Source organism: Myodes glareolus, chromosome 8 (genome assembly GCF_982192425.1).
Source record: "Myodes glareolus chromosome 8, mMyoGla1.1, whole genome shotgun sequence".
Classification (NCBI taxonomy): Eukaryota; Metazoa; Chordata; class Mammalia; order Rodentia; family Cricetidae; genus Myodes; species Myodes glareolus.
In genome coordinates this window covers 31,030,735-31,044,405 of record NC_142033.1, presented here as the reverse complement: position 1 = coordinate 31,044,405, position 13,671 = coordinate 31,030,735, and the positions used below count along the sequence as shown (strand labels likewise).

The 13,671-nt window shown below is 41.4% G+C and overlaps 1 protein-coding gene across 7 annotated transcripts in view; it reads left to right on the top strand.

The window, feature by feature from the left end:
- Positions 1-7,442: 7,442 nt before the first annotated feature.
- Exoc1 (exocyst complex component 1) overlaps positions 7,443-13,671 on the top strand; it is a 43,318-nt gene continuing 37,089 nt past the window's right edge. For all 7 annotated transcript variants that reach the window (XM_048414775.3, XM_048461703.3, XM_048461700.3 and 4 more), the window contains exons 1-3: positions 7,443-7,574; positions 8,747-8,880; positions 11,789-11,919. In XM_048414775.3, coding sequence (XP_048270732.1) covers positions 8,757-8,880; positions 11,789-11,919 — 255 coding nt within the window. In that variant the 5' untranslated portion in view covers positions 7,443-7,574; positions 8,747-8,756. The remainder of the gene's footprint in view (positions 7,575-8,746; positions 8,881-11,788; positions 11,920-13,671) is intronic.

Here is a 13,671-nt window from a genome sequence, read left to right as displayed (position 1 = left end):
CCAAACCAAAAGCATGAAATGGGGAAGTACACTCCACTTACCAGGGGATCAAACCAAGACGGTGTGCAAGCATCTTTGCTTTCTTGGGAAAAATTTGGGTCAGTATATTATTAGTTAACACAATTACTTTCCAAATATTATAGGGTTGCATAAATAATATTTAGCTAATAACAATATTTCTAAAATTCTCTAACCCTAAAATCCTCTTGAAATATCATATATGTAGCTAGATTAGAGTGCGAAGGAAGAGTAGAGGAAGGGAACACAACTGCAAACTGTCGCTATCAGCTTGGGATAAGAAGGAGAAGTGAAATTATTGTTTGTTGAATACAGAGTTTCAGTTTGGCAAAAATAAGGACAGTTCTGAAGTGAGTAATGGTAACATCACACAATATTATAAATTCTATTGTTGTGCTTTTTTTTTCTTGAGATAGGGTCTCACTCTATATCTTGGCCTAGCCTTGAACTCACAGAGATCTGACTGTCTCGGCTTCCTGAGTGCTGGGACTACAGGTATGTGACTCTGTGCCCAATAGATGTACTTAAAAGCACCACCAAACTCTACCCATAATGGTGACTAAAATGAGGTCAGGTGTAGTTATGTATGTCTTTAATCCCAGCACTCTGGAGTCAGAGGAAGGGGGATCTCTTTGAGTTCAAGGTCAGCCTCATCCACATAGTGAGTTCCAGGACAGTCAGGGCTTCACAGTGAGATCCTGACTCCAAAAAAAAAATTTTTAAATATAATTAAATGGTTAGATTTTTATATTAGAGAAATTTTAAGACAATAAAAATTGAGAAAAGAAAACACAGCAAATAAACAATGTATTACGTTTTCAATTCTTCCTACCTTTAACCAAAAGACCAGATAATAGAAAGGCTATAAATTCTCCTAAAAATTAAAATTGATATAAATATTAAGGCAGTAAAACCACAGAGCACATAACTCTCAGTCTGAGCAGATAAAGATACACAAATGGAGCCTGTTGTTTTAAATTTCCAGGGGAGGAAAATGAGAATCAGAGGGGTCAAGGAACTTCCCCGGGGGTTGCTGACTCATAAAAGGATGAAAGCAAACCTTGTTGGGGGAGACTGTTTGTTCATTCCCAGCTGCCCAGAACCGAAATAATTACACAGAAATCTGTATCATTTGCAACACTGTTTGGCTAATAGCTTAAGTGTATTAACATCTTAAATTAACTCATTTCTATAATCTATGCATTGCCATGTGGCTGTGGCTTACCAACAAGGTTCCAGCACATCTGTCCCCAGCAGTGGCTACATGGTTTCCCTCAACTTTGCCTTCTTTCTCCCAGCATTCAGTTTAGTTTTCCCTGCCTAGTTCTATTCTACCCTATCACAGAACAAGGCAGCTTCTTTATTCATTAACCAATAAAAGCAACACATATACAGAAAGACTTTCCACACCATTTCCCCTTTTCTGTTTAAATAAAAAGGAAGGTTTTAACTTTAACATAGTAAAATTGTATATAACAAAACAGTTATCAAGCAAGAATTACAGTTACAATATCTATATCTATTTTATCTTTTATCATAACTAAGGAAAACTATAACTATGTATTCTTCAACTCCACCAAAGACTCCAGAAGGATATATTACCTAAGTTAACAGAAAGTGCATTGTAAGCAACTTCCAAAACTCTAGAATTGACAGAGGCACCTCACTGCCTGGATAGTCCAGGCAAATCTCTATAGCAAAAATCTGAACCCATGTCTGTGTGATTTCACCAACCACGGGGTTTCTACTATTTTATGCTCACTACCTGTCTCTAGTTAAGAACAGGCCTGTCTTTATGTAGTTTTAATGCCACTTTTCAGAAAAGTACTTCTATTGTTTAAATGTGGGTTGCTGAGTTTATGTGAGAACACATTCTCCAGCTAAATAATATACAAATAAATCATAATTTAACACCTACTGGGATAAAACAGGAATGAAAGCCTAAAGCATTTAACATACTTAACATGAAATATGATTTTTCAATAAAAATTAATATGGCAAACCCATGGATTCAGTTATATCTGTGTTGGCTTGCTTACTTTTCTAGGAGGTAAGTCAGGGTTTGCTAGTGGCATCATTCCCACATGCCCCAGGTGCAGATTAGATCAAACACTGAACAGTTTGACCAAGCGTGACTGAAGAGGGATTCAATAGGGGTATGTCATAGTGGAATCCAGGAAGGAGTAGATGTGAAAAGACTGAAGGCTGGTTGGATTCGGCATACATCCTGGAGGCAGAACAAGGTTCCGGAATCATCACATGTAGAATGTGAGCACTAAGGAGAAGTTGAGGACTGATTTGGGCAACTAAAAATATGGAGAGACATTACCTCAAAGAGACAATCGAGGGCCCGGCAGTTCTGTTACCTTGTGTAGCACTCAGCACCCTTCTAGATCTTTCTTTTAGTCTAGGTATTTGTTGCAGGGAACAATTATAGGCATCAGCTAGTTAGATGATGTCATATTATCTCTCAGGGATATATGACAACAGCCGGCCTCTCTCACTCCCTGGCTTGCCATACTGCTGATAATGCCACCATGGCTGGGAATACCTGCACAATTTAGTCCTCCAGTCGCATGTGGTGGCAAGTGGTAAAATGGCAACCAGTAGCAGGGGAAGCCAACAGATAAACACCTCTCTCTCTCTCTCTCTCTCTCTCTCTCTCTTTCTCTCTCTCTCTCTCTCTAACTTGTGCAGAATTGTAAGGCAAATCTCTAAGATTCTCAGAAATTTCCACAAAATCAGAGCTCAGTGCAAAAGACAGAGGGCCTCTAGGGCAGAGGAAGCACTCTGCAGACTATGCTGAAACCCAGGCTTTATATTTAAACATAAAAGAAACAGAAGCTCAAGAAAATCTAAATGCATCATCTGGGACTGTCATCTATGTCAAAGCCAGTGCCCTCATAGAAAAAGGAATGGGTCTTTGAAATCTAGAATGGGAACATTGTATAGACATCACGCTCTTAAACTCTCAATTTTTTTTCACCCTCAATGACAACAATCTCTTTCCTGAGAATGAAGAGCAATCTCTCTGTTTATGGAAATGTTGCAAAGAAAATTGTTTCATAATATAACTTTATTTCCTTCACCTCCCTTCCCCACTGCCTTGACTTCAAAACCAAGCTACTCTATCCCAGCACAGACTCTGTGAGACATTGCAATCCCTGTTCTAGAGAAAACTAGGGCAGAGGTTTCTCACTTTGAACAATTGGGGCATTTGGGGATAGATAGGTCTTTGGTGAGAAGAGCTAGTCTTAGTGTTATACATGGGTTAGCACCTACTCTGCCGTCTACCCACTAGATGTCAGCAGATCTCTTTCAGTAATAACAACCAAAAAAGTCTCAACATTGTCAAATGTCCCTCAGGTAGTAAACCATACATCTGATGTTGAGAAACACTGAACTAAGCTAAATCAAAGATACTTCAAAACATGGGCTAGTATGCACCAATAGGGTCAAATGGAATGTATGTGAGAATAAATATTGAGAGCTTGAGATCAGAAGAATAAATACAGTTGTAAGGCTGTACAGAAGAAAGCAGAAGCCATCTGCCGATTTGCCATTCAATGTTTCAAAAAGGACCGGTGGAGTAAGTTCTAACACAGCCTTTGTGCTTCCTGACCCGATGATGACCTATGCCAAATGAGGCTAAGATACTTAGATGGGGCTGAATAGGTGCTGAGAGTTAGAAGGAGGGGAAGCAGGGATGTCAGAATGAATTTACTCCGTGAAGAATGAAGGAGTGACTAGACTGCTTCCCAGAGGAAGGATGTTGGATTGAACTTCATACAAAGTTATAGTACTCACCACGTGCCTTTGTTGCCCAGAAGGGATGTCATACAAGCTGCCCTAATGCCAGACTGTTTGCCTCAATAGATCTGAAGACTTGGGCTCTGTGATGGATAAAAGCACTGTGGGAAATCTCCAGAAAACTACAGGAAGACCAGCTACACAGGTCCCTACTCTTCTGTGAGGCATGCTTTCTGAAGCAGAGAATCATTCTGTACTGGGAAAGTAAGAGTCAGCTATCATGAACTGGATGTACTATTAGTTTCTCAAACTCACAGGTGCACAGGTTCAGAGCCAACCCGCTGAGGTATGGAAATGGCATAGAATCAAGTTGAGCGGGTCCAGAAAACACAAGCAATTTCAATGATGTGTAGTTCAGACTCCTTCATTGTTTGCTTTCACAACCCTGACATCTGTTCTGCTCTCACTTCTGTGGTCACATAGGAGTCCTTTACAGAATCAAACACAGAATAAAGGATTGGATTCTGGCTCACAGATGGGTTGTTATATGACATCTGGTTGGTTGTTATTCTCACACTAGGATAGCTCTTAGGTATACTAATGACCCCTGGGGCATCTTTCCATTCAATAGAGCTTGTAAAAACACACATTATTATTCATTTTTATATATAAATGACCTAAAGTCATCTTTTCTCTCCCTAATTCTGACAATGTTCATAATCTCTAAAACTATAGCATCCCTGATCATCATTACTTCAACCCACACATCCCTTTTACAGCACCCTGAGGGTGCAGGCACAACTACAAAATCCATGGACACTGCCTGTCTTAGTTGGTGTTCTATTGCTGGGAAGAGACACGAACAGCAGCTTCTATCAAGGAAAGCATCTAATAAGCGCTTGCTTACAGGTTCAGAGGTTTAGCCCATTGTCATCATGGAGGGACGCACGATGGCATGCAAGCAGACATGGTGCTGGAGAGGAGCTGAGAGTCCTACACCTGGACTAGCAGGCAGCAGGCAGAGAGAGACACTGGGCCTGGCTTGAACATTTGAAACCCTAAGTCCACCCCCAGTGACAGACTTCCTCCAACAAGGCCACATCTCCTAATCCCTGCCAAGCAGTGCCACTCCCCAAAGACCAAGCATTTGAGCCTAAGAGAGTCATTCCTATTCAAACCACCACACTGTCATAATTTTATCCTAACAGAGCTGGTCTTGTGGAGTGTTATAATGACTTCTTCCAGACTTGACACTGCTATCTGGGGACTGTAGGATTGTCCTGCAATATGTGATCAGCACATTGAACAAACTAAAGAGTCTCTCAACAGTGTAAGGCCTGGCACCAGAAACTCAGGAATAAGAAAAGAATTGGCCCACATTATAGATCCCAGTGATTCATTGGTTTCCTACCTATCAAATTTACTCTTTTCTAGATTGCAACATTGGTTAGTCAGTAAGTTCAGAGTGAGTCCAGCAGGATATAGTGAGGAATTGACTGAAGTTGAGACTTTGTCATTTTGTTACTTTGTATTTCTTATAGAAATGAATCAGTGAGCAAAGAAAGGAGTTAAACTGGTGGAGGTAATCAACTGTGATTAGCAAAAGAACCTGGGATTGCTGTTAGGGAATATTATTCTATGGTGTGTGACTTTTGTTTATGCTGCATTTGTTTAACTCTGTGAAGCTGTGATTCTTTGCCTGTCTAAAACACCTGATAGTCCTAATTAAGAGCTGAATGGCCAATTGCAAGGCAGTGCCAAGGACAGGAGGGGTTGGATGGCAAGAGAATAAACAGGAGAGGCAAGGAGACAGGAAGGAGCAAGAGAACAGGAGAGGAGGACTACAGGGGCCAACCACCCAGCCACCCAGCCAGCCATGGAGTATAGAAGGAAAGTAATATAGGCAGAAGAAAGAAGCCCAGAGGGAAAAGATAGTCAGGATATTTTAAGTTAAGAAAAGCGGGCAAGGAACAAGTCAAGAATAAGCCTCTGTGTGTGATTCATTTGGGAACTGGGTGGTGGGTCCCTCAAAAGTCAAAAGAGCAAAAACATTACACAACATACCGTTGTTACACAACATCAGAATGGAGGAATTAGGAATTGAAACAATTGATCAGGGACTATCTTGGAGGCCCTGTACCCAGGAAAAAAAAATCTCACGAGGAAATTATAACAGCTGTGGCCCAAGTAGGACAAAGAAAATCTGAGGATGCTTGTTACCTTACTATAGAAATGACCTAGACCAGCTGATGTGCTTGTCAAACTGAGAAGCGTGGGAGATAGCTGATGAATACCAATACAGTCGTAGCACAAGTGCACCAGCGAGAATGGAAACTTACTCCACTAATGCTCTTTTTTACTAATTTCTTGAGAATCTTGGGGCTGGTCATCACTTTGAAGAGACTCATGTGAAAGCTAAACTTAGCAGGAGGCTTGAGCAGATGAGAATGGTGCAGTGTGTCTGAGAGTACACTTTCTGCTGCCACTTCAAAGTCCTCCACCATCTTAACTACTGTTTCCAGAAACCTGTCCTGAGCAGGGTTTGAGGAGCTCAGGGGAAGAGCAACGGAACTGCACCTTTTCTCTCACTTCATGTATCTGTACATCCTGGACGTAAGTGCAAGCTGAGATTCACGACTGTGTGATTTCAGAGTGCAGAGCAGGTAATGCCAAGAAGTATTAGCCTTTTATCAAAGGAAGGGGCTGACATCCAAAGACTTCCTTCATTCTTGCCTGTAGTAGACAGTTCTGGGATTCATAAAGTTTCTTTAAAAGGTCTAAGAGAAACAGAAAATATCCCGATACGGTGAAGATCAACCAAAGCTACTCCTCTGACTGCATCTTTCCGCAATATGTTTCATTTCTTCTCCCACACCACTCATTTCTGCCCTATAGGGTCAAATCCCCAAAATGACTATACCACATGAGAAAAATCCAAAGAAAACAAGAGGAAGGAGAATTAATAAAATAATAGCAACAGTTATTATTTTATTAAATATAATTATTTAATATAAATTATAATTATTATTATTACCTTTCAGTTATCAAAACAAATATCAGAAGTGGAGAAGTGATACACAAATCTGGAGTTCAGAAAGAGTCTAGACTTCTGGAATACCATTCACTTCCCTACTCTGAGGAGAACTGTAACAAACAAGTAAAAAAAAAAAAAAGACAAAAAGACAAAACGATAACAAAAACACCCACATGGAATTATGATGTAAGATGTCTAAGACAATATTCTTGTGCTCAGAAGAAAAAGTCCCATATCAGCTTCTCCAGTTGCTCTGTTTCAGCGGTTCTGAACCTTCCTAATGCTGCGACCCTTTAATAGTTCCTTACGTTGTGGAGAACCTCCCTCCCCCGCTCCAGCAATAACATTATTTTCGTTGTTCCTTCATAACTGTAATTTTGTTACTGTTACGAATCATAATGTAAATATCTGATGTGCAGAATAGCTGACAATGGAACCCTGCAAAAAGGTCCTTTGGACAGTGACAAACTAAGAACTACCGCCCTAAGCGACTACGGGCGCCGCCCCTGCCCTTCAACGCCCACAGCACGCCCGGGACGTCAGACCCGCCTCTTCCACGTCCATTGGCTGGCACCCTTTCCTCCACCACCTCCACTTCCATTTCTACAGGGTCAACTTCCGGTACGGGGAGTCACGTGACCGGATACGGGAAGTGGCGGGTTCTGGTCGCTCCTCATCCTTGCTCAATGAGCAGCGCTTCACGGCGGCTGTCGCTGCCGGTGCCGGTCCAGTGTCGGTCTCGGAGCTCCCGCCTCTGCGGGGCGGCCTCGCGGTAAGCTACTCGCCGGAGACCCGCGGTCCTGGAGGCGGTGGCCTCATTGGAGGCGCTGTTCGGTCCTCGCCGAGTCCGCCGCTCCCTGGTGACCCGGCCCACCTTGCTCCGCACCGGGGATGCGTCCTCCCCACTTGCTGTCACCCAGAAGAGGAAACTACGCAGAGACTGGGCAGTGCATTTAAGAGATTTATAAGTACATGTTGATTTGGGCCTGTGAAGCCATGTCACGTCCTTCTCTCCCAGGCCAAGCTAGTTTGGCAAAAATTAAAATCTGTCCCGAATGGGCGGAACAGTGGAGGGAGAGACCGGGCTCTCTCTTCAGGATGACAGCTCTCCCTGTTGAGATGTCTCTGCAGTAGATGACCCGACCCACGAATGCATTTGCAAACACATAGTGTAAGATGACCCAGCTGAGCCCCACAATGAACAGTGATTAGCCGCCTCTATACCATGAAGGCTTGGGGTTTTAGAAAACAAAGGTCTAAAGAGAACCTGGGGTCTGGGCATGGGTTTTAGACTTGGGAATATAGCTGTGTAGGCCACTGTTAATTTACTTGCTAGCAAACTGAAACGTACTGTAAACACTGCAAAGTTCATTACTAGCTCCTAAGACTGTCACGTAGTTACGTCTTCCCATTCGTGTCTGTCAGATTCTTCACTGTACCCCAGAGCGCTGCCTGGCACTTACAAATAGCAATATTTGTTGAATTATGTTTAATTCCAGTATGAGTTACGACCAACCCTCTCCTGTTTTACCGTTTACCATGCCCTGAGTCTTTAGTGTGGTGAGCATTGGCCATTATTAATTGTTCTTTCGACTAGTTTTGACTGTTGAAGTAAAACAGGCTACATCAAGAGGTTTTTTTTTGTTAAGTACCTAACACAGAAACCTGTATGTGTATGGACATGTGTGTGTGTATGATTATTTGTCTCTGTGTGTGTTGTTGAACACTTGGAAAGATTTTTTGACTTTGACAATACTGGTACTGGTTTTCCTGATTTCATTTCCAAACTTGTAGCCTCAAGCTTTTATGGTGTACATATATTAACTTACTATATATTTATAGTATTTATTAATGAATAATTTATCATTTGAGTTGTAAACGGAACAGTTTGTGAGGGTGATTTTGATAATGAGCTCGGTGCTCATTATTCTAAATGTTTTTCAGCTGAGGAAAGATGACAGCCATCAAGCACGCGCTACAGCGAGATATCTTCACACCGAGCGACGAGCGCCTGCTGAGCATCGTGAATGTCTGCAAAGCGGGCAAGAAGAAAAAGAACTGTTTTCTGTGTGCCACAGGTGGGCAGCTAGTGAGCACAGATGTGTGCTTGGTACTCCTTCAGTCCTGAGGGCCATTCCTTTCTTTAAAAAATGCTTTCATTGTTGCTATGGCTGGTGAAAATGATTGAAATGACCAATTAATTTTTGTTTTTATTGAATATTGAGTGGATGTAAGAAAAATTTTATAGCTTGTATCTCAGGTAGTTGACAAGTAGGGCGAACGAGATAACAGCTCCGTTATCCCTGACGTGCCGCCTTCACCCTGTTCTGCGTTCCAGTAACAGGTGTTTGCTATCCTGACTCTCATCACGTTTCCCGTGTATAATTTCAAACTATAGAGTATTTAGTTTTGCTTGTCTTTAAACTTTTAATGAATTGAATTATAATTCTTTGTGACCCCCTCCCGTTCAACAGTTTGTTCATGGGAATCTTGTTTTGTTTTGGAGTGTTTTATTGTTTTACTTTTTGAGATAGGCTCTCACTGTGTTACCCTGGCTAGCCTGGAACTTGCTGTGTAGACTGGACTGGCCTGGAGCTCCAGAGATCCACCTGTCTCAGCAGTCTGCTACCACAGCTGGCCAGCCATAAGTTTGGTTTTTGTTCGTTCACAAGACTCTGATCCCTTCATAGTCACTGCGGTAGCATATTCCACTGGGTGTGTCCTGTTGTCGCCATACTAGTCCTCTCGGGTGCACAGTAGGTTTCTTTCTAGGCTCTGTGTTTCGACAGTTCATCTGTGAATGTGTTTGTGCTTGTCTTCTGCCGTATATGCCAAAATTATTTTAAAGCATATACTTAGATATGGAGTCTGCTCTACTATGAGTTATTTTAAGAAGGGATTTTCCTTTTCCCTACCACAGCAGTGTGGTTCTCTTGTGTTCTCTACGCCTTGAACCTTAATCAACAGTTGTTTCTGACAGACTAATTGTTGCCAGGATGGCAGGAGGGACATAGTATCTCATTGTGGTTTTAAAATGCACTTTCCTAATTAATGATGCAGTTGAGTATCTTCTCATGAATTTATAGCCGTTTACTTTACCTGTGAAATTTACCACATACGCCCTTTGCTCGTTGTCCTATTGGATTGGTTGTCCTTATATGGTTTTGAACAGTTTTTGATTATTATTATTATCTGGAGAGATATTGTACAATCTATTACTTGCATAGGAATTTTGGTTATATGGTTGTACACTTTCTGGTTTGTGGCTTCTCTTTGCATTTTTATGCTTCTTCTTAATGAGATTTATAATTGTCATTAAATAAAATTAGTTTGATGCTTTATAGATCCTGCTGCATTATTTTTAAAAGTTTTGATTCACTCCTGTCTTAGAGAGTGTATTGTATTTGTATGTGTCTGTCTGTCTATGTTCGTGAGAGTACATGTTGGTATTTCAGGATTTTCTCATATCTCATTTTTGTTTTATTTTGTTCTTTACTCTTTCACTTTAATTTTAGAATCAACTTCTTTGTGTGTGTGTGTGTGTGTGTGTGAATTGTTCTAGTTTATTTCAGTCTGCAGGAGATGTTATCTCACCCATACATACATCTAGAATCAAGTTCTTATGCTTCAAATCTTGTTGGGGTTTTGATTGGAATTGGCTTTGATGTATTGTTTAAACTGTAGGAAACTTGCATTTTTTTAGCAATATGTTTATGTTCGTGAACATGGTAAGCTTTACTGTTTTCTCTAAAAGTCTTGCATGTGGTCATATTTGTCATGAGGAATTCTTCCTTAGATCTGTGTACTGTCACCAGTGATAGTGTGAGGTCTGATGAAAGAAAATGATGGTGTCTTTTATAATACCGTTTGGCAGCACACTGTTTTTAAGATTTTGCCTCCATGTTCATTATCTATATGCAATTTTCCTCTTGCTTCGTTTTCACCACAGTTATTAAATAAATCAGGGCACGTGCCTTGTTTTCTCACTAGAATAGTTGTGTTTGAAGTTATTTTTTTCCTTAAAACTTGGCAGGAGAAGCAGGTAGAACTGCTGGACTTGTTTGGGGGAGTGTGGGTAATGGCAGATTTTTGCTTAGCAAGTGTAGTTTAGTAGGTATGTTTTCCAAATAGTCCTTACGCCAGTGGTTCCCAACCTTCCTGATGCTGCAACCCTTTAATTTATATTGAACCTCATGTTGTGGTGACCCATCCATAAAATTATTTAATAGCTACTTCCTAACTGTACTTTTGCTACTGTTATGAATCATAATGTAAATATCTTATGTGCTTAAAATAAAATAACTGTACTTTTGCTACTGTTATGAATCATAATGTAAATATCTGATGTGCTGGGTATCTGATATTGCAGCCCCCGCAAAAGGGTCATTCAACCCCCAGGTGAGAACCATTGCTTTAGTCCATTTTGGTATATAAGATTTTTAAAAGTATTTGGGTTTTGTTTGTTCATTGTTGTTGTTTGGAAAACCATTTGCTTTTCAAATGTATCAGAGTTCATTCCAAATCCAAACTCTATTCTGTTGTCAGAGTCATTTTTGAAACTAGAAATTAGAGCATACTTTTTCTCTCACCACAGCCCTCACTGCCCCCAGATGGACTCCGTGAGGAACTGAGCACCCGTCTTTGTGGTGACTTCAATTCCGTTCACCTTGCACTCTGTGCTGCCTGTATTGATTACTTCCTGCTGCTCTTTGTGATGGCGTTAGGCTCCTTCGGGCCTCTGCACTCAGACATGTCAATCACTAGATTCCCCTCCTACACTCTTTAAAACAGGTCTGGAGCCTCGAGGCCTCTGTCTGCCTTCTACAGTCTGATGTAGATGCTTCCTTTAGGGTTCTGTGTCCTCAGTTGACTTATTACAGACTATTGTGCTTATTGTAGTGCAGTTTAGAGGAGCTGAAGTCACATCTGCAGTGAGTGAAGAATGAGAGATGACTGACGTTGCTAACAGTCTGTTTTGTTTAACAGTGACAACTGAGCGCCCCGTGCAGGTGAAGGTGGTCAAAGTCAAGAAGTCTGACAAGGGAGATTTCTACAAAAGGCAGATTGCTTGGGCCCTTCGTGACCTGGCTGTGGTAGACGCCAAAGATGCCATCAAAGTACGTTTTCCGTCGTCCCTGGACTGGTGTTCAGAAGAGATACTCTAAGCTTGTTCTGTGACTATAGGCCTGCCATCTTTTGTCTGAAATACACTAATCTCCCCCTCTTCACCCCCAGTGTCGGACTACTTAAAATAGCTACGTGTGTACGCATGTGTGGTTCAGTTTTACTTTGCTAAAACTCCAATTAGAGTTGTATTCAAGCTACATAAGCTAGGACAAGATAGCCTTAATACTGTGTGTTTTTTTATTTAAATTTAATATGCTTAGTAGAAAATTCTATAAAGTATATGTTGTGTAAGTTAACTTTCTAAAAAATATTCATTGTTTTGGTAAGATTTGGTTCAAAGTATGTATGATATACATAAAGAGGGCCTGCTTTCTTTAGTTCTCCTGAGTAGAATGAAAACTCTCCACCTGAGGCAGCCAATCTGGACATTTGACATTTGTGGTTCAATTAAAGGAAGTCATAAGGGGTTGCATACCCTATTTTGAGGTGATTAAATAAAATTTTAAGGATATAAATTTCATACCATGTTTGAGTGTGCTCAAACTTCATGGACATAGAATACTTCAGTAGTCACATAAAAGGGCCATCTGTATTCTTGGCAGATCAAGACTGTTCTCAGTCGTACCCTGTGAAATTTAGTGGAGCTCCCTTCCTCTTAGTTCTTAGGTGCCGGTACTTCCTGCACCTCCCCTCCTGGCCAGACCCTGTCTGTCTGCAGCCCAGAGGTGCCTCCAGAACACAGCGGAACACGGCAGCATACCCACCGTGCTACTGATGCCACTTAGACCAAGGCTTGCCCTGATGTAATGTCAGCTCCCTGCTGTAACCCCAAAAGTCGTGTCTATTTATTAAAAAAGTAAAAAGGGGCAGGTAGTAGTAGTGCACACCTTTAATCCCAGCACTTGGAAGGCAGAGGCAGACAGATCTCTGTGAGTTCAAGGCCATGTGGTCTACAAGACTAAAGCTACAGAGAAACCCTTCTCTTGAAAAAAAGAAAAGAAAAGAAAAAAGTTACAAAGGAGAAAATGGTGTAGACATTTGTAAATTGACCTGATAAGATAAAACGTTAGGATTTTGTTTATTACTTTGAGACAGGGTCTCATGCAACCCATGCTGGCTCTTTGGCCAGCTACTTTGGTAGCTGAGGCCATCTCAAACTCCTGCTTCTTGTGCCTTTGTCTACCAAATACTGGGATGACAGACATGCATCACTGTGCTTGGCTGAAACTCTGGCTTTATTCTTACTGTAGCATAAATCTAGGCACTAAAGAGCTAAATAAACTGAGCAGTAATTTAATCGTGTGCAAAGAAATGCAAAGCAAAAGTAATTTCAGGAGGATCCTTGCCAGTGTGTGTCAGAATCCTCCTAAATGACACCCATACACACAGGGGAGGGGGAGAGGAGAGCGAGACCTCTTCTTTAGTATTTTAGTGAACTAGACTTTTGTGTTATTTCTAAGAAGTACCTGGGTTTTAGGAAAATGTGGAAAGTGTTTTGAGAAGTGTTGGGGGTAGGGAGAGGGAAGAATATTTGGAAAGAAAAATAGTTTTGTTCTGTAAGTTTCAGTAGATACTTTCTGATTCGGGCGGGGGTGGGGGGGGTGGGGGCAAGAAGAGGAACCCTTTTGGAAAGTTAAGAAACGCCCTGGCAGCATTTCAGAAGTACACCTCCTACTTAGCCTTCCTCTCTGGCTGCTCTCCCCTTCGTGACTGTTCCTATGCAGTTTCTCACGCTGCCCAAT